This window comes from Euleptes europaea, chromosome 2, assembly GCF_029931775.1.
Source record: "Euleptes europaea isolate rEulEur1 chromosome 2, rEulEur1.hap1, whole genome shotgun sequence".
Taxonomy (NCBI): Eukaryota; Metazoa; Chordata; class Lepidosauria; order Squamata; family Sphaerodactylidae; genus Euleptes; species Euleptes europaea.
Genome location: NC_079313.1, coordinates 74,913,471 through 74,935,078, shown reverse-complemented (window position 1 = coordinate 74,935,078; position 21,608 = coordinate 74,913,471). Strand labels below are relative to the sequence as shown.

The 21,608-nt window shown below is 42.4% G+C and overlaps 1 protein-coding gene across 1 annotated transcript; it reads right to left on the bottom strand.

Annotated features, from left to right (window-relative positions):
• Nucleotides 1–1,485: 1,485 nt before the first annotated feature.
• LOC130473598 (cytochrome P450 4A11-like) lies at nt 1,486–18,136 on the bottom strand. The gene is made up of 12 exons (XM_056845157.1): nt 17,951–18,136; nt 17,053–17,197; nt 15,756–15,804; nt 14,490–14,613; nt 12,238–12,368; nt 11,993–12,147; nt 9,458–9,564; nt 7,758–7,948; nt 5,943–6,076; nt 4,800–4,864; nt 3,302–3,384; nt 1,486–1,654 (listed from the first exon to the last, which is right to left on the bottom strand). Exons 1-12 carry the CDS (start codon nt 18,134–18,136, stop codon nt 1,486–1,488), a joined length of 1,539 nt encoding a protein of 512 aa, XP_056701135.1.
• Nucleotides 18,137–21,608: the final 3,472 nt, after the last annotated feature.

The following is a 21,608-nucleotide window of genomic DNA, read 5'->3' as shown; positions in this document are numbered from 1 at the left end:
ATAGCTTCAGACAATCCTTCTTAAGAGACCACCCAAGTTTTGTAAAGATGGGTTCAGTGGGGCAGAAATATCGGCTCCCCCCCTTTTCTCTTTCCGTGGCTGCAGGGGGCGCATTTTTGGGTGTGCCGATCCCAAACTTTCAGCGGAGCTTCAGACAAGGCTTCATAAGAGACCACCCAAGTTTTGTAAACATTGGGTCAGGGCCCCCCAAGATATGGGCTTTCCCCTTTTCTCTGTTGGGAAGAATGGATCACCCTCGAGAGATGCATACATATGGATCTCATATTGGATACAAATGGAATCATATTGGATTACCCAGCCTCCCAGCCGCTCCTGATGGAACAGAAGACAGCCACAGTAAGACCCCTTTGGGGGCTTTAATCTGTAATTTTTATTTTCTCTGTGTGTGTGTGGGGGGGAAAGCAGAGTCTGTGTGTGTGTGGGGAGGGAGCAGTTTCTGTGGGTGGGGGGAAGCCAAAGGGGGCTTTTGCCGGTTCTGCCTGGGGTGTGTGTTCCCCCTTCAGTCTCTCTCTCCCTGGTTTGAGGGGGGGGCTTCATTTTTATGTCTTCAGGTTTTCCCTCATTCATAAGATCAGTTAGGTTATTTTGATGCTTGCTCAAAACTGGTTTTCAAATGGTGACTTAAAGAATGCATCTGCCTGGTCCCAAGTCCAATGCAAAAGGAGAAATTCCACCCCCTCCTGCTCATTATGCATAGCTAGCTGCCTCTGTCCCTTTCCATGGTTTGCAAACTCCCAGGTGTCAGGTGTTGCTTTGCACTGTTGCAAAGCAACAGTTGTGTTGCTTTGCACTGTTGCATTGCAGGCTTGTGTTGCTTTGCAGTTGTATTGTGTTGCTTTGCACTGTTGCATTGCGTGCTTGTGTTGCTTTGCAGTTGTATTGTTTTGCAAAATTCTTCACACCTGCCCCGCCCTTTGCATGTTTGCAAAGGTGTTGCTTTGCAGTTGTATTGCTTTCAAAGTTCTTAGCACCTCCCCCGCCCTTGCTCTCATCAGCTGTTTGTCGGGGCTGGGAGCTTTGTGCGTGGGCGGCAAGCTCTGCCCAGAGATGCACATTAAGGGTGGGGGGGACCCCTTTCGGGGCCCATATCTCAGCCCCCCTGACCCAATCTTTACAAAACTTGGGGGGTCTGGCAAGAAGGGTCCTTTGAAGCTCCTCTGAAAGTTTGGGACCACTACCCCCAAAAATGCCCCCCCAGAGCCGCGGAAAGGCGCGGTTGTGTTTTTAATGGCTTTATTCGGCCGAATTTTTTTCCCGAACTTTGAATTCCCGCCGAATTGCACGGACCCGAAGCGGGGGAGTTCGGACTTCGGCATATCCCGAATCTAAACGGGCCGAATTCAGCCGAATCCGAACTATACCGAATTTTTTTTAATTCAACAGCCCTAATGGGCATTATATTCCAACAGTCATATTTTGTGCCCAACTTTGGAAGGACCCTCTTCATATAAAGTTCTCTGTTTATCATTTGAGTTTCTTTAAGAAGAGGTGTATCCCATTGTCGGATTTGAGGATGAGCTGAGGAATGGGAATGGGCAGATTTGCTGGGTCAGGCAAGATTTCAAAGCGAAGCAGTATCAGAGCAAGAGCGATTTTCATCTCATTCATGGCAAACTGCTGTCCAATGCAATTCCTATGGAGAAAGGGAAAGAAAGAAGTTATTGGAAATCACCGTTTTTTGTAATTGCAAAAGGGCCTTCAGTTTATATCCAAACAGCTTAATGTCAATTGTTATATGCAGTTGCATCAGAGAACAGTGGTGGATGCCTGAGGCAGGTATAGATACAAATAGTAATTCTGTCACCCTGTATTGACTTTGGTTGGGATGTGGGCTCTGTGAGCTCTGGGTTGGAATCCTCAGTGAGCCATAAAAGTACCAAGGAGGATTCTACTGGGTATTTTAATTATGAGGAGGCCTAGGGGTGGCTGCCTAGCAAGAGAGGGCACTTGTTACCTTTAGTCATCTCCTAAATTAATTTTATGTCTTTATTTAGAAAAGTCCTAGCTTTGCTGGAGGCATCTCACAACAATTAAACAAAACCAAGAAAACTACAATTAAAACCAACCATGACAGTAAAAAGAAACCAATAAAAATCCAAATCAATAACATAAATATGTCATGCATAATGGCCAAAGCTGATATTGACTCCATCCTCATGGTCATCAGCAAACATGCCCTTCATATCTAACTCACTGGATTTAAAATGCCAAACAGCACTATGCTTCCCTCCCCCATTTTAAGTGCTGCTAGTACACGCACAGTTTTATGCTACCAAGCGAAGGGTGGGAGAGTTGGAGCTTATAGTGCCAAGTTCAAGCAGGATGGCAACTGGGTCCCCCCGCCCCCATGCTGAGCTCCCATAGGTGAGAGTTGTCCTTCTTAGCCATATGGCTGATTTAGATAAACCCAATTTAGAAAACTTGGTTGGGCCTGAAATCCATGTTTATATGGCCACTGTTGTAAGATTTGTTCTTTCTTGGGGAAAATGGGTTCAGAACTTCTCCTTACATCTTCCCTAAAGCTGGGCCTTTTAATTAGACCCTTTGACCATGCATGACCACCTGACAAGCTGCCTTGGACAGGATGGAGATTATGCACTGGTCTGGCACCAGCCATAATCTTTGCCACCCTGCATTTGTGGCCTTGCAGCCAAGGTGACCTGGTCTTGTGTGGCCACAAGGCTTACCATTTGCAGCAGCTGGCAATGTCCCACCCCTATGAGGAGTGAGAGAAAAATGGGGGGGGGGCTGTCCTTCAAGAAAACTCTCGCAGAGTGACATGAGTTGAGAAGCAAGCACCTTACTCTTCATGACACTGAGGAAAACAAATGAACTATTTTGATATTCTCTGGGCATGTGATGTTGTCCAAAGTGGGTGAGTATGAACTGTCTTTGTTATGTATTAACTATACTAGCAATACATCAAGGGATTTGTAAATGTGTCTTAAAGTGTCAGCATGTTTCTTCCAACTGTTAAATAAACCTTAGTTTTTCACAGAGATCTGACCCTTGTGTTTCCATGTTTAAGGCCTGAATAAATAGCCCAGTTAAGCATTGACTAGTGCATGACCCTGTGTACTGAAACTAGGCCTTCTACCTACCATATGAAGCTGTGTGTTAATATTTTCCTGGAATTGTTTGGACAGAGAAACTTGTTAGTGGCATCTCCTTCCCTTTAGCTCCAACTGTTTCCTAGGACTCTGAAATGAATTCAGTCATGCTGAAAAGAGACCAGCAATATCTTGTCTGTTAGTTTTTAAAAAGAAAGATTCATAGTCACCTTGATCCAGCTGCAAATGGAATGAATGCATGAGGATGCCTTTGGGATGAGTTCTCTGCTGAAAACCGTGTAGGATCAAAAACCTGAAGTAAGAGAGTTCATGGGTGTATGCATAATTAATAATAGCTGGCAGTGTTATTTAATACCAGTAAACAGCATTAGTAGTAATTAACAGTAAGCTGTAGTAATAGCTTATACTATTTTCTTCAAGTATTGGAATATCAGTATTTATTCATTCCTGAGCTCTGTTGCTTTAAAATCTAAACTTTGAATTCTGTGTCACTGTGTAATTATTTCATTACGTATTATTTACAAAATTTGTATTCCATCTTTTTGCCCTCATAAGGGCCACCAAGGTGACCATAGATGAGCTAAACCATATCTAGCATCAGTAGTCCTGCATGCTTCTGGTTCAAGGAGAGTCCACAGTGACTATGCAGCAGAGCTAGAGGCAAAGATATGTCTTGCTTTCATTACCCTGTGGCTCAAACTAAATCTTAACCTTCAAGGGCTGTCACCTCTGATAATTTCCAGTCCTTATGGCTTAAGGCAGTTTACAACAACAAAACGGAACGGCTGGGCTTCTCCCCACTCTCCCTGTTGGCTCAGGGCAAAGATCAGGCAATATGCCTTCTGAAGCAAAGGGTGAATGATATCGAATGTTAGGCAGATCTCAGGAGATCATCGCCTTTCCTATCACCTGAAAAAGATAGGCTCCCCTGCAGCCTATCTTTCCCAATTAGAGCTTATCAATCATAGGAAAGCTTTCACCCTTGCTAGGTGCCAGGTTTTACCATCGACAGTGGTAGAAGGAAGGTATAGGAAGGTCCCTATGGCAGAAAGATTTTGCTCTTGTGGGTCAGGGGATATTGAAACCTTAGAAAATGTTTTGATTCGCTGTTTGTTCAACCAAGAAGTCCGCACAAGGTTTCTTTCCCATTTGTTTAACATTTTCCCTGGCCAACCAGATATGTTTCTGGCTAACAAGCTCTTAATAAATGAAAAACCAAAGTTCTCACTCCTGACTGCTAAATTATGTGCTGCAGCTATCAAAATATGCTGTACCCTGGTAGGATTAGAGTAACTGAAATATTTTATTATTTAAAATATTAAGGGGGATATGCCAAGTTATGTGATGTTTGCATAAATTTTATTTACACATGCAATATGTAATTTTTAGGTTTAGGTCATTTGTTGTTGTTGTCTTTTCTGCTGGTCAGTGACTATATTAATAAATTATTATACAGGATGCTATATCTAGCATCCTGTAGGAACAGTAAAAAGAAACATTATTTTCAATGTGATGGGTCAGGTTTCCAGTTTAGATGGCTCTGTTGCATCCACCAGCATTTTTGTAAATTAAAGCAAATGGAGTATTCCCCTATCACTCAGAGGTCCATGTACACATTGAAGCCATATAGAACTTCAAGTTATAGAGAAATCCTTCAGTTAAGTTATATGAGAGCACCTCTCCCCTTACTTAAGAGAAAGTAGTTACCTCAGGGTCTTGCCAGATAGCTGGGTTTCTGTGAAGACCGTGAATGTTGATTGCAATCAGAAAGTCTAAAAAACAATGGGGGGAAAGGAATAGAGGATGGTTAGATCTGTGCAAGAGGCTGAAGGGAAGAACTCAAAGTGTTGTGCATCTAATTCCCCACACTTCGGGGATTGTGTTTGAGGCCACTCCCACCCACAAGGGTGGGGATTTTTGTAAATCATTTGTAATAATGCATGGGAGGGAGAATCAGACAGCAGGAGTTAAAACCAAGCTTTGCCACCAAACTCTCTCAAACCTCTGGGAGGAATGGCCTGGTCTGGAAACCAGACCTGCTTTTATAGTCTTTGGCCAAGCACAGAAAAAGTCTGAAAATAATTCCAGCCAAAAAACACCTTCTGTGATTGGTGAAAGAACACTGTCATCCTTACCTTATTGGCCACTAAGAATTCCTGGCCCTCCTCTTTCCCTCTCTCTAGGTTGTCCTGTGTTGCAATCCAGGTAGACTGCACCAGCTGGCTTTGCAGCAATGCTAAATGCATTGCTGCCATCGGCCATATGGGAAGCTCCAGTGAGCCATCCAACTGACCACACCAAAATGCCTGCTCACTCCCTCCAGCCAGGGGGCAGGATTATGAAGAAAAGAGATCGCTCTCCTTAAAATGCAACAAGGGCCACAAAGTGGAGACTGCAGAAAGCGAATAACCAAATCTGAAAATGCCAAATAATTATTAGGCTTTTTCGGGAATCACCTATTTGGCTTTGGGCAGGTTCCCAGGTTTTGGTATTCAGTTAACCCAAAACCCAAATATTGCCGAAACAGCTAATTTCGGGTTCATTTTTGGTTAGGGTATATCGATATACACAACCCTATATTTGAGATAACTGTGACTAGCCCAAGGTCACCCAGAAAGCTTCAGGTGGAGGAGTGGGGAAACCAACCTAGTTTACCAGATTAGAGTCCACCGCTTTTAACCACTACGCCATGCTGGCTCTCAACAATTAGTAGTACAATCACAGGAAAAGTTAAACATTGTCAGCTGTATGATTTCTGTTCAGGTTCTTTGTGTCATCCAACACTGAGAAACAAAGAAGAGAATAAAAAATAAGATTTTAAGCAAGAGGAGGAGATGAGACTATGCAAACCTTTAGGCAAAGTACGTCCATCAAAAAAAGTGATGGGTTTGCTCAGCTGTCGGGACACTCCTGGAACTGGAGGATACAGGCGTAGACTCTCCTTGATGCACATGGTGATGTATGTCATCTTGCTAAGATCATCCCTGAAAGTTGTAGAGAAAGTAATTCATCTTTCTGCTAGTGAATCAGCAAGCTCCATCAGCTGTACAACATCTGGATCAAAGTCAAACGGTCTCTTATTTAAAGTCCAGTCATTAGTTCTGAATTCTCTTCTACTACTTTATCAAATAATGGAATAAAAATCACAAGTGCAATTAATGATTTGAGAAACGTGATATCTTACTATAGTAATTATTTTGGTGACTTTGTGCTGGTCCATTTTTTAAACAGGCATGGCTATTTTGTAATCATGATGGAATTTAGAAGGAATTATTTCCAATGTCTGTGATTAATTAGCTTTAAACCCTGAGGGCCAAATTACACATTAATTTTGACACAAATGTGTCCATCATGGGGACTTACAGCCAGATGTCAACTGAATGTTCCTCATGGGAACTCACTTCTCTGGTGCACTGGACCCCAATTCAGATGGAGCCCATGGCACATGAGACTTCTTTCCCCTCCCATTGTTTTCCTGATCTGGAGTGCCCCATGGCACTATTGGGTTTATTGGCAGTTGTATATATAGCCTATCAAATATTGGCCCCCAGGACCAATTCAGGTCAGGCAAATGGCTCATGGGAAATGCAGGAGGTCCTTTTCTCCATGCCAGTCCTGATATGAAATCAGGCCCCACACACTTGAAATCTGAGTTCCCACAGGGAACTTGTCTAACTGTAAGTCCCTGTGGTAGTCACATCAAATGTAATGTGTAGTTCAGCCCAAAGGTAGCAGATCATAAACATACTTGCCTGGAACCAAGTACCACTAAAGTCAAGTAGATCATATACATCTGAATATATGATCAAGATTAGGATATGTTAGTTAAAAGATATCACATAAACAAGGAGAACGCCAACAGCCTCATGATTCTACATCTAATAAGCTAGATTTGAGCCCAGTAGCACATTAGAGACCAACAAGATTATTTGGGATATCAGCTTACAAGAGGCATAGCTCTTTGTCAGGTGTCTGACAGATGGAAAGTACCATGAGAGAGAAAGTAGCCATGTTCATAGTTACAGTGAATGCACATACAATCCTGGTACAATGTACCCTTGAGTTTTCTTTAGATTTGCATTAAGTAATTTTCATGGTACATTCAATGCATGTATACCGGAGTGAATGAGACTGCACATTTATGGTTCCCTGGTTTCATTTCAAGTTAACACACTTTGGCTGTTTCTTACAAACAGATGTATCCATATGCATGCCGGCAGAATGTACGTGTGTTCACTATAACCTGTGAACAGGGCTAGTACTGGTAAGAAATGAAAGTTGCTTTCACCCTGTCATGAGTGGAAGCAACACAAGTGAGACTGCTCAACCCTTTCCCTTTCTGCAGTTTTTTAGACTCAAAATGTCTTCTCTCCTTTTCAAGCTGCTTTCCAGCCTACAGGAGAGGGGCAAAATCTGTGGGAATCCTATATCTTTTTCCTGTGGGAAGAAAAGTATCCTGGGGAGGACAGTTTTGATCTGAGAAACCTTGAAGAGTTCAACAGCAGCTGCCCTCCCCCAAATGTTCTTTCTCTGATACAGTCAGCTTCCTGTAGCTGCTTTTCTGTTCCTTAAAATATCAGAATACTTGTTCATGAGTCTCCCAGAATTTGGCTTTGAGTTTAACCCACTAAAGAAATAGACAAAGCCAAGCTAGATTGATCTCACCATTGAATATCCTCACGATCCTCCAGAATTTCCTGGATTTTTTCCCTGCATCTCTGTTGGTGTTCTGGGTGCTGAGCCATGGAATATAGGAGCCAGGAGATCCCACTGGCCGTGGTGTCATGGCCCGCAAACATGAAAGTGTCCACCTCAGCATGGAGATCTTCATCAGACAAGCCAACTCCATTTTCATCCTGACAAAGGAGAGGGAAGGAAAATAATTTGGTTAAAGACAAGTAATACATATTAGAATGATTGGGTGACTTTTTAACCAAAATAAATCCCAACAAAGCTCATGTGAAATTACATCATATCAAAGATATCAGAAACATAAAGTGTTACACCTGGTCCTATGAATTGGCTTCAGCTGCAGTACCACAAGAAGTGACTTGCACTACCATGGCTAAAGCATGGCTCCAGTATCTGGGAAGTGAGAAAAGCCACATGACTTTGCCAGCTTTTTGGTTTCGCTGATTGCAAGGAGAGGACAATGTGTATTTCCCCCTTCCCTCTACTGCTTCTGTGTGCTTATTAGCATTTATATGCTAATTTCTCTACCTTTTTACGGAGAATTAAACTGGCTTACAATCTCCTTCCCTTCCTTTCCCTACAACAGACACCTTGCAAGGAGATGAGGCTGAGAGAGCTCTAAGAGAACTGTGACTAGCCCACAGTCACCCCGCCGGCTTCATGTGTGGGAATGAGGAAGCAAACCCGGTTCACTCACAGTTCTTAACCACTACACCATGCTGGCTCTCTTTGTAGCTTTTTCTATCATAGTTCTGTGACCCAACCCATTTAGAGACACTACCACTAGGGATATGCATTTGGTATATCTAACCCAAAAATACCCCCAAAATATCTTATCACTGTTTTGGGGATATTTTAAAGCTGAATAAACATTAGAGAATCTGAACAGTTAGATGGCTATTTTGTTCACGAAAAGAGCCTAAAAAATTGGCTTCATTCAGGAATATTTTTTGTGTGTGTAAAGTGCCTTCAAGTCGCAGCTGACTTATGGCAACCCCTTTTGGGGTTTTCATGGCAAGAGACTAACAGAGGTGGTTTGCCAGTGCCTTCCTCTGCACAGCAACCCTGGTATTCCGTGGTGGTCTCCCAACCAAATACTAACCAGGGCTGACCCTGCTTAGCTTCTGAGATCTGACGAGATCAGGCTAGCCTGGGCCATCCAGGTCAGGGCTCAGGAATATTAGGGAATTCTAAATAGCAGCAGTTAAAAAAGCAAAAAAGTTCTCGATCCTTTCCCTGTCTTTGGGCTGATTTCTAGGGCAACAGGAGGGAAGGGGGTTGAGACATTTCTCATATACAAATAGGAGAACACATTTAGGGGGAGCTGTAATGTTTGCCTAATAGCAGCAGGTTTTTTACAAGGTTGATTGGGTTCAAATGTAAATGCGGGGAGGGGGAGGAACAGCAGGCAGGGAAGAAGGTCACTCACCTCATTGGCAAGATGGTCACTCTAGATGAGCATCTCCCCAGCCTCCGCAGAACCCCAGATAACTTCCTCTTAGACTATACATTGCATTTATATATGTTGTTATTTAACATTAATTATCTCACTAGCAGAAACCAAGTTGCAAAACAAACTTAATCTGCTTGGTGATTTGGAGTGTTGGCACTTGTGTAATCCCAAATATAGGGTGTGCTGGGGTGGGGCTTATATCACTTAATTTGATTCTTACCTTGGCACAAAGAAGAATGTCCAAAAAATCCAAGTGTCGCTTCTGCTGGATCTTTTCAAGCTCTCTTTCATTCTGGAGGGACTTCTTCCGCTCTTCAATTACTTTTTCTGTGCAAGACATTGCCATTTGCTAGTTACAAGGGGCAGTTACAGCACCAAGATATATCAACTTTATTTCTTTACATTTATTTACTTAGGTGTCCATATGACATTGCCCCTTGAGTGTAGGACAGGTAGCAAACATTTTAAGACACAGAAATTAGAGCATGTTCAAATACAGTTACTTTACCACCAAGATCTCCTGTAAAAATTCTTCATTGCATCTGAGGAAGTGCCCTCAGACTCACAAAATCTCATGCTTATCTCATCCCAACTTGATTTTGAAATATCTTCTTTGTGTCGTAAACAGCTGTCTGAATTGGATGAACAGAGTTGCCAGCAAAAAATCCAGAACTTTGGGGAGGAACTTACACCCCCAAAACCTCTTGCAGGTTTAAAGAATCCTTTAGCCTCTAATATTCAGTTCTCTTCCACAGATGCAAAGGATGAAACTATGTATGGTAGAGTTACTTACTACTTTATTTTGTCGCTGTTATGTTAGCATTTATGTTTGGTTTCTCTAGAAAGAAGAGACTATGAGCTTTTCCACATTCTCATTTTCTTCGCTTGTGCGTTCCTACTGCTTCAGGGATATTTTTCTATTCTGCATATGTTTTGTTCCCTCTAGTGGTCAATTCAATATTGCACTGCTTTATGTTCAGCATAAAAACCTGCAGTTTAAATCTGCAGGGAGACATGCTGGACATAAATTGATGTAATCAGCCTCTGGACTGAGCAAAACACATGCAGAACAGAAAAAAACCCCAAAGCAACAGCCACACAAGTGAGGAAAACTAGAACGCAGACAAGCCCTTTAATCAGGATAATCCAAGACATTTACATGCTGAAAATCTTGTGGCTGTTGGTTTTATTTATTCAAAATGTTTATATCCTGCTTTTCTTCCATCAATGTGACTCAATGCAGCTTATATCCTAAAATCCAGCCAAAATTTAGATTTATGCAACAGCTAAGACAAATTTGGCTGTCAGAGTTCAACTTATGTTCAGAGGAAACAGGTAAGAAGCAAAGGGGGGATCTGTTTGTTTTAAAGGAAAGTTTTAAAACATTTTATTAATTTTCCAAACAGAAAACCACCACCCAAATAAACGACAATAACAACAATTTTTTTTTACAAAAAACAAATATAAAAACAATATAACAATAAAACAAAAAAACACATGAAGTTGACAGAGGGCTTAGTATTTAAAACATTTTCCAACTTATCTTACAATTACAGATAAGGCAGGAATTCATTAATGGCATTGGGGATTTAAAAATAATTCTTTATATATTTTGGACTTAATTCCTTTTCCATAATCTGAGGAAGGGTTTAGACAGATGTGGAATACCTTATGTTTTAAAGGAAAGTTAAATCAACTACTTTCTGACCTCTAGTGGCAGCAGAGGGAAGAACAGTTGGTTAAGGGCATGTGTGTGTGTGAAGTGCTATCAATTCACAGCTGATTTATGGCTACCTTGTAGAGTTTTCAAGGCAAGACAGGAATAGAGGCGGTTTGCCCATTGCCTGCCTCTATGTAGTAACCGTGGACTTCCTTCATGGTCTCCCATGCAAGTACTAACCAGGGCCAACCCTGCTTAGCTTCCAAGATCTGATGAGATAGGGCTAGCCTGGGCTATCCAGGGCAGGGCAGTTAAAGGAATAAGGGTGGGAATAACATCTCCTCCAGGATTGGCAACATGGTCTTGGCTAGTTGGTTAAGGATGCCATCCAAAGCAGAGCTACATCTTTCCAAGCTTGTTGACTTCAGCAGTTCTAGTTTAACTGTGCTTAGGATGGCACTGTAAATCACTTATCTGGGTAACATGGGGGAGTCTATTGAGGCTGCTTTATCATTGCATGTTTCATGTTCCCTCACCATGACTAGCAGAACCTGTATTGTTTATGCAAAACAAGTAAAATACGATCATAAGTTTAAATTGCACAATTTATATCAGCCTTACAATTGCACACTTCATGCAAAATGTGAATTATTGCTGTGCAGGAATTTGGAGACTACACATCTTTAAGAAGAATGTGATTTATGGGAAGCCTTATGCGAAGAGGTCTTTTAACAAGACATAGGCTTAAATCCTAATGTCCCTTTCTATTCATGGAAGAGGTAGAGAGGTAGATTTTCACTGATCGCCAGTTCTCACTGCATCCTTCCGATTCTGCCCCCATGGTGCCTCTGGGAGTTCACTGCCTACAAAGGCCCAATTAGGGGAGGCATAGAAAGCTGCAGCAGGAAAGGGAAAGCAGTAAAATTGATTATGCAGCACAGCTCTGCTTGCCCAGCATAGGATCCAAGCCAGAATCAGTCTCAGTGTGCCACTCCATAGCTATGCATCTTTGCAAAATCACACATTTGAACACAGATATTGATCTCTTTGAAGCTTATATTGGAGCTGATGGAGATTGTTTTACTTTTTGAGTACCTGTATGATGATGTGCCAACCTGCAACTTTCCTTAAAGTGTCGCCCAGATGGAGTACATAAATAGAGCAGATCATTTTGCAGCACTCCCGAAGTGATTCTCTTAAATGCTAAGTAATTCAGATCTGACACAGCTTTGACATAATAATCTAGATCTCTGGAAGAAAAGAAGTGAAACACTTCAGTTGTCCAAATAGGTCAAATGCTACCAAGAACATCCATATTATTAGACTTGGCCAAAACTGACCTGTCAGTCTGGCAGTTGCTCTTGTAACTGAATGCGCATTTCATTATGCTGTCCAGAGTCATTAAGCTGATGTGGTCAAACATCTCCAGAGACTTTGTAGGATCCTGTGCTATCAGCTTTTCCCATTTATCCTAAAGTAGGAAACATGAAGAGAAGGTATGTTACTGTCATGACCAGAATGCAAAGCTTTGGCTCTTGAAAGATGAAACAGTGATGAGAAAACTGTGTGTTTTTAAATCACAATATCAGGTTAAATCTTGGGGTTCTGTTTACATAAGGAAGCCAGTGGTTGGTTCTTGTGGGTTATCCGGGCTGTGTAACCGTGGTCTTGGCATTTTCTTTCCTTTAGGAAAGCCCGGATAGCACAGCCCGGATAACCCACAAGAACCAATGAACTCTGACCGTGAAAGCCTTCGACAAGCCAGTGGTTGCTTACTCTTGTGTGTTTGGTGATTCTTTGCCCTGGAGAAAGCATGGCATTTTCCCCATAAGAAACAATGGAGGATGGCAAGGGGTACTTGTTCAGAGTCCCATAGAATTGAAGTGGTTGGTCTTGGGGGTTCTTTAGGGGACTGGCAATATCAGATCTGCAGCAATTTCAGTGTCATTTGATTGAAAAACTGTCCCTCCATCCACCCAGAAAGATTCCCCATAGAGGAAAAATGAACCTGAATAATATCAGAATCCCCCCCCCCAAAAAACACCCCAGAATCCGGATACCAAACTGGTATTTGGGACCCAAACACCCGGGAAAACAGGTAATTATGTCCTCCCAGAAATCTAGATCTGAAAAAGGCTGTTTTTTTCCTGATGCACATTCCTACACTTATTTTAAAATTATGATCAAAAGTATTTGGACGTCAGTTATAATTTTCCTTTTAGTATTTCCAGGAATTACAAGAAAGCCAAGTCCATACTCTAAGCATGTTTGTGGAGAACTTTTGAGCATCTTTAATGTGTACCAATTTTATGTGAAATACGCACCATGCCATAGGTAGAATAAACAGTGATGCAGGATCTGCACCTTGTGCGTTCTCTGTCAACAACTGCATTGTTGGGGTGCTATCTGTTAATCTCATGCTATTCCTAACAGGATTTCCAGTTTACTTTATACTACATTATTGCTGCATAAAGTTGAGGATTTTTGTGCTCATATTGCTTCTGACCATTCTTATGCAGAAGTTGTGAAAGAAATCTCGAGTTGCAGCTGAATTTTGGGAAGCTTGGGACAACGAGAGACTGCTCTATTAGTGGCCAAGTGACAGGAGGGTCACATACAGCTTTGAGAAGGGCTCCAGGAAAAGCATTAGGAAACATATGGCCTGGATCCCCAACATTTCATGAACAAAGAGATGTGACTCTTCTGATGACACTTGATCAACTGGTCCAAGCAAGACGTGCATAAAAAATAGACTTCAATAATTTTATTGTTACATTTACAGTACAATCCTGTACAAAGTTGTGTATGGCCATTTATGCATGGTCAATTTTGAAGCTCGTTCAAAGCTCTTTTTAAAAATTTGACCTTAAAAATGCCTATTCATGGTCCCGACACAAAAAGAGAAATTTCACCCACCCCCAACTCACCTGCTCCTTCGTTTGTTTGCACAGCCATTAGCATGTGCATAGCTAATGAGCCAGTGTTGTTTTGCATGGTTCCCTCTGGTTATTCTTCGCATGGGGGGGACAGAGCAAAGACAAAAGGTTGTGTTAAGTGGGCTCTTTTGTAATGCGAAGCAGGTCTGTGCTGGCTTCACAGTCACTTCTGGGATGACGGATCACCATGCAAAATTCAAAAACATCTGCAGGGCAATTCAGCCTGGAATGCATTGCTAATTACCATGCAAAAATTGCCTATGTGTTAAGTGCCATCAAATAATTTTTGACTTGTGACAACCCCATGAATTAATGACCTCCAAATGTCCTATCATTAACAGCCTTGCTCAGGTCTTGAAAACCGAGCACCATGGCTTCCTTTATAGAGTAAATCCAGGTCATGTTGTGTCTTCCTCTTTTTCTGCTGCCTCCAACTTTTCCGAGCATTGTTGTCCTTTCCAATGACTTTTATCTTCTCATGAGAATTCAGGCTTAATACAAAGCTACTCCAGCCTAAAACCATTCATTTCAATACACCTAGTCTGGAGTGACTCTGCATAGGATTTAAAGCAAAAAATGCATTAGTAGAGCTGAGATTTAGGAGATCACTTCTCCCCATTTCCACTGATCTCACAATAAGGGCATAGGTTGCTTACCAGCATCACCTTGGTTGAGTCTGCAATCTTTGCCACATAAGGCTTCAAAATATCATAGTGGAAGGCGGGTGTCAGCAACCGCCTGTGCTGGTGCCACTTGGGTCCATTTAAGACAAGCAGTCCTCTCCCTATGCATGCAAATAGCAAAAGGATTAGTTGGATTGTAGCAAGTCACTGCAAATGTTTCATTATTAGACATGCTCCAGCAGAGGTAAGACTGTGTATACATCTGAAATCAAGGGGCTATTGTCTCTTGTTCAAGATGCTTTTGAAGATATATGAAGGTGAAAAGCCAGCATCCAACTACGGTGAATCAATTTCTCAGATTTCTGTAGTGCTTCAAAAACTGTGCAGTGTACTGACATTGCATTGGGGGCAACACAGTGATGTTCTGGGTGGAGGTGGGGAGACCAGTGTTAGGCAGGGTGAGAGTCACTGAGTCAGCTACCACCAGGTGCTGCTCCACACTGAGGTTCTTGATGAGGCCCATTGAGAAAGTTGACGGGCTGGGTACTTTGTTCTTTTGCGATTCTCTGGTTTGGCATTGGTTTTGTTGGGTTTGCACTGCCACATTGGCCTGGGTCCTGCTGGGCCTCTGTAGTTTGACATTGGTTCTGTTGGGCTTGCAAAAGTGCCCCCCCTTGAATTTGTTCTGCTGGGATTCTCTGGTTTGACATTAGTTATGCAGGGCTTGCCACCTTGGATTGTGGTTGTCGTGGGATTCCTGGGTTTTACATTGGTTCTGTTGGGTTTGCTGTTATTTCTTGCATGGTAGGCATTGATTAGAGGTTGCTGCAGGCATGGCTCTTTGCTTTTGCCCTGGAGAAAACAAGAATTTTCCCCCATTGGAAACAATGGAGGTTGGATGGGGTCACCTAGTTTAGGGGCCCACAGAATTGAACCCCTTGACCCAATCTTCCTGAAACTTGGGAGTTATTCTGTGGGAAGGCACCAGCAGCTATGAAACAATTTTGGTGCCATTATCTTAAAAAACAGCCCTTCAGCCCTCACCCCCCAATAGTTTCTCAATGGGATATAATGGAGCCAGATAATATCGGATTCCTGGGGGTGGGGGGGGGGGAGATCCAAATACTATACCAGTATTTGGAACCCCCAAAATAGGCAATGCTGATTTTTTTCACTCCAATATATCCAGATCTGAAAAATAACATTTTAATGCACACCTCTAATTACAATAGTTGTCCTGAACTTTGAACATAAAAATGCTGAATAAAGAATTTGTTCACACACAAAAAACTTGCACACTTACCAATCCAAGGAATCAAGCTCTCACAGGTGAGTCTATCCTTGGGATCTACAAAGTGAAAATAAAAAATGCTACAAAATAAAATCTACATTAAAAGTGAACATCATCATTGTGGGCCATATAGAGCCACATTATGAGACATTTTATGTTCGAACAACCAATATCATTTGTGTGAGCCATAGCAGAGATGGTGCATTTTTCTTCTTCTGTGATGCCACAAGAAGCTATAAACCTTTCTGCCCTGTGTGACATATCTGGAACCCATACACCCATTCACGTGCCTCCTAAAGATATATGATGTGGTTAGACATATATATTGTTTAAAAATTTGGAATCGTTATTATGGCGTTTTGCTCTGTAAATATTTTGTGAGTGGTTTATTTAATCTAGGGTTTTAAATGTATGCTGCTGTAAGATAAAATGTAGTCCTCTAGAGTAAGAAAGAAGAGGTTGGTGGGTGATTGAAATGTTTAATGATTGGATGGTTGCTATATACTAGGGGGCGGATTTATCGGTTCAGATTTATCGATATGCACAACCCTATAGTTGAACCACAAGAAAGCCTCATTGGGTTATTGCTGCAAGTGTTTTTTCTTCCATGTGCAGTGTAGAAATAGCAACGGTATAGCTTTTTATCAGATATATATAAGATGATAACTGTTTGCTTTGGACTCTAATCTGAAGAACCAAGTTTGATTCCCCACTCCTCCATATGAAGCCTGCTGGGTGGCCTTGGGCCAGTCACAGTTCTCTCAGAACTTTCTCAGCCGATGCAGTGGCAGAGAATGGCAAACCACCTCTGAACATCCCTTGCCTTGAAAACCGTATGGGGTCGCCATAAGTCAGCAGTGACTTGACAGCACACACACAAGTTCCACTGAATTCAATGGGGCCTGAAACTAAATATGTATACATAGGTTAACATCCTTTACCTTCAATATATCCAAAATAAGATCATTAAATCTTGCTCAGAATATTACCGATTCCTATTGAACCGAGCCACACATACTGAAAAAATGTACCTCCATATTACAGTAGATTTAATGAATTTAATGCATTGGAATTAAAGTGTAGTATGCTGCAGTTAATATATAAAGCCAGAGGATTAACTGTTTCCCAGATGAAAAATGGTGAGATGTTGATATAAACAATACAAGAAAAACTTTTATGATTTAAGCCTTACATGCAGAAATGCCCATAGGCATGAAATAAAGCTAAGAAAATGTTTTATGAACATATCATTACACGTTTCTAACTAAACACAACTACTGATCATGCCAAAATGAAATAACTTACCTCCTCTGCCAAAGAATGTTTTGGCATAGTCAGGATGGTTGCTGATTAAGATACATGAAAATCCCCCAAGCCATTGTGGATAAGCATAGGGGTACTTCTCTGCCCAATCCAACATTATGTTCAGTTCTTCTCTGGAGCTGGTGATCTGTAAGAGGAATTTTATTTTCATTACATTCATTCATTACATTTCATTCATGTCTCTATAGCATGCCTTCAGCCTAACCTAGAGGACTACTCAGAACTTTCATCTGTGCATGTCCCTCCTACAGGAAGCACCAAGGGTACAAACAAGAAAACTCTGGGTTGCATCATGTTGGCTCCAAATATTTATTTATTTATTTTGATATGCATACCATGTTTTCCCCCCCTAATGGGAACAGAAAGTAGCTTACAACATCATTCTCCCCTCCTCCATTTTATCTTACAACAACAATCCTATACTGTAGGCAAGGCAGAGAGAAAGTAACTGGCCCAAAGTCATCTAGCGAGCTTCCATGGCAGAGTGAAGATTCCAACTTGGGTCTCACAGATCCTAGTCCTACACTCTAACCACTGCACCACACTGATATGGATGTATTAGGACCAATTTCTGAATCAATATAGATTTATTTATTTAAAACATTTTATGCCACTTTTCCACTCGGTCAAGCGCCACAAAACAGCATGACTGGAGGAGGTCGCTTAGTGCTACTGCAGAATTTCTTAAGCTCTGCTTAGATTATTTAGATAATTTCTTCTAAGTCTTGTTAATAATTAAATAAATCCACGTTTATGGAACCCACAATGTTTGCTGTCATATAACATCACCAAGTTATTCCAACTTATTCAAGAATTAAGCTTCCTGTGATACTCAAAATTCACCCACATCCAGTATATCCTTTCCCCTCCTTTCCCTTACCTGGTGGATGTTGCCATACAGCCAATGGCTTGGAGGGCCTGGGAAACTCTCAAGGGCCTTGAGCTGTGTTTGTCTCTTGTAATACAATTGGATTGCTTTCATCAGCACATAAACCAAAGAGAACCCAAGACTCAGGAGCAAGAGATGGTAAGGCGTGCCTGCCATTTTCTCTGTCATGAATGTCATGATGGTGGGGCTTGCAAAGTGCCGAAGAACACAGCGATCCTGTTCACCATGTGTCAGCTTCCTTCCTTCTTTTATCTCTCCATAAACAGATGCTGCAGTCAATTGCCAGTGAGATGGGTAACCCCACACCTTCTCTCAGGTGGGTGCTCACTTGCAGTGAGTCTCCCCATCAAGTTAGCTCAAAATACCTGGCTGGGGGCAAAGTCTGGGGAAAGAGCTCACTTTATCATCCATTCAACCTATGCCCTATTTCAAATAAAAGGGTTGCCAGCAAATATTTAACTAAGAGCCTTAACGCACCTTTTACCTACTACACATTATCGCCATGCTCGAACTGCACGGTTTGGCCACCCTGCGCAAGGAAAAGGGGTGCTTGGTACAAAGAGCCAGCATTCCAGCATTGTATTGTTGCTGTAAAACATTCCGCCCTTCCCCATTCCCTTGAGAGAGGCAGGAGCATGATCGGCTTTAGAGTGTCAATACTTTCCTTTACCCATGAATTTCTCTCTCTCTCTCTTGCTGTGCTAACAAAGCCGGGGGAGGGAAGTCCTTCTCAATTTCAAAGGGCTCCAAGGCAGCCGGTTCTTGGGCTCAGGCGTGTGTGTGAATGGTGAAATTCCCCAGACCAAACCACAGGGTTTGCTGTGGCTGTTTTGAGCTCGAAGTGTTAATTCCAGGGAAAGCTTCAGAGGAGTGGGGTAGAGAAGCGTGTGTGTGCAACTTTAGGAAACGCAGCCCTGCTAAATGCAACGCAATTTTATTCCCTTTATTGCTGTGTGGGGGGATTGGGAGGGGAGGAGGGCTACACAGCTGACTACAGAGGGGCGGAGAGACATGCAGCGTTTTAAAGGTATACGCTCCTCAGGGGGAAACGACCCTGAAACGGAGGAAGTGGAAACATCGTGCTATATGTTGAAAGCACGGACGTTTGGCTCTTTCAAATCATTTCCAGGACCATAGAGTGCGATCAGACAAAGATAAGACGTTTGTTTAAACGTTGTTTATGCTTAGTGCGTTAGGCCTTTAAAGAAGGCAGGAATGAAACTGTGTATTGTTGCATACTCCTCACATATTCATCCCCTAACTGTGAATCATAGGCCAAAAGATCACAAGATTAGTTTTTACTAATATTATTTATTAAATATTCATGATTTTGTGTGCTTTCTTGTATATGAATCTCTTGGGTATCCTTCATTTACACTTTCTGCATTTTCTCAGTGCCCATAAAAAGTGAGCCATTTTTATCAAATGGAATATTGTGCTTCCCTTAGTTTCTTCACATGTCCCAAAATTTAATCTTGAAGAAGTTTTATATATCTTAAATGGCTGTCTTAAATGGACATGTCTCTCTCTATACTTTAAAAGAAGCAAGACAGGTGGTGAACTATGACGGCTTGACCTATCTGGAATCCTAAACCTGTGTGACAGAAGGTGTATAGGGTGGTAGGGACTGAGTGAGTGAGAAAGGGCATCACATCATGTCCTGCTCTCATGGCAGCAAGCTGGAGAGATAGACCGTGTGAGAGAAGGTATCCCAAAGGAAGGAAGATACCCTGAGAGTAGCAGTCTACATATCAAAGGGATAGCTTCAGAGCAGTAGAAAGGAAGGAATGCACAGGTTCTGACCTATCTATGTATCTCTATAGACCCCTTTAGAGTCTGAGGCTGGGAGCAAAGTCCTTCACTTCCAACACTTCCTGGCCTCCTCAGGCAGGTGGGGGCCATAAAGTGGGGGCCACGACAGAGAAAGCACATATTTGGGCAGTTAATAATAATAATATTTTATTAATATGGTCACTGACCAGCAGAAAAAACAGCCACAACAGATAATAAGAAAACCACAACAGCTACTACTGCTACTACAAATAATCTAAGCCTAAAAATTACATATTACATGTATGAATAAAATTTACATAAAGATTGTATAACTTGGTGTGACCCCCTTAATATTTTGAGTAATAAAGTATTTCTGTTACTCTTATCCTGCCAGAGTATGACATATTTTAATAGTTGCAGCGGAGAATATGTTTGGGCAGTTGTTGAGAGGGGGGGGGGGTCCTGCAGATAAGAGGGAACAAGACTATGAAGAGTTTTGTATGTGATAACCAATACCTTAAACTGAGCTCAGTAACAAATGGGCACTCAACTGAGTCTCTGCAGATTGGATGTAATATGCATGCTCCCACCCATAGTTGAATTGTGGCAGTCTGGACTAGTGGGATTTTCCAAGCTGATTTTGAGGGAAGACTAACATACAGTGCATTACAGTAGTCTTGTCTCAATGTTACTGTGGTATGAATCCAGGTGGCCAGGTCAGCCATGTCAAGGTAAGGGGGCATCTTACAAGCTAGGCTAACTTGTCAGAATTTTTTTTTTTTGCAGCTGCATTTACTTGCTTCTCCAGTAATAAAGCTGGTTCCAGTATAACCCCAAGACTTCTAACTGACTTAGCAAGGGTCAGTAGACCTCCATCAAAAGTTGGGAGAAAATGACCTTCAAGACTTCCACCTTCCCAACCTTTCCTTTTCTTTCTCCCTTAGAAGCTCCTTGATTCATCAGTCTTGAGCAGCATGATTCTAAACCTAGTGTTTAAGGGATATAAGGACTGAGATAAATTTTGCTACTGCCAATGCAACCTTAGGATCACTGTCACTTAATAGAGTATTAACTCAGACACAGATGACTGAGATAAATTTTGCTACTGCCAATGCAACCTTAGGGTCACTGTCACTTACCGTATTTTTTGCTCCATAGGACGCACCGCTCCATAAGACGCACCTAGTTTTTAGAGGAGGAAAACAAGAAAAAATCTTGTTTTCCTCCTCTAAAAACGCAGGCAGGAAGCGGGCGCGCGGGCGCGCCAAGCGCTCAGAGCGGGCGGGGAGGAGGCGGGCAGGCGCTCCAAGAGCTCAGAGCGAGCTGGGAGGAGCCGGGCGGGAGAGGCGCGCCAAGCGCTCAGAGCGGGCGGGGAGGAGGCGGGCGGGTGCGCCAAGCCGCCCCCCCTCTGCTTCCCAGCTGGGAGGCGAGCAAGCGCACAGAGCGGGCTGGGCGGGCGCACAGAGCCGGCTGGGCGCGCTGGAACGGCGCGAGGCAGCTTTCCCCGGCTGCCTCCCAGCGCGCCCAGCCGGCTCTGTGCGCACATTCGCTCTATAAGACGCACCCACATTTCCCCTCACTTTTGAGAAGGAAAAAAGTGCTTCTTATGGAGCGAAAAATACGGTAATAGAGTATTAACTCAGACACTGATATTAGTACAATCTGTTAGAAGAGGAATAATATAACTTGATCTTAGATCCTCATAAAAATGACACTCTAGGAGCATGTGTGCGAGAGAATAAATAGAACCAGAAGAACACGTGCATGTCCTTTCCAACCAGTATTACCTCTGTCTACATCGAGAACCTTGGTGTGGAGTAGAGCCTGGTGGTAGCTCTGCTACCACCCTCCCCCTGCCTAACACTGGTCTCCCCAC

What these genes read in the sequence shown, in the direction of transcription:
- LOC130473598 (XM_056845157.1), bottom strand. Translation starts at nt 18,136, where the DNA reads ATGACATTCATGACAGAGAAAATGGCAGGCACGCCTTACCATCTCTTG. An exon ending in TGTATGGCAACATCCACCAG is followed by an intron (nt 17,198 to 17,950) that starts GTAAGGGAAAGG and finishes TTCCTCTTACAG; the next exon opens with ATCACCAGCTCCAGAGAAGA. An exon ending in CCATTTGCAGCTGGATCAAG is followed by an intron (nt 1,655 to 3,301) that starts GTGACTATGAAT and finishes CTTTCTCCATAG; the next exon opens with GAATTGCATTGGACAGCAGT.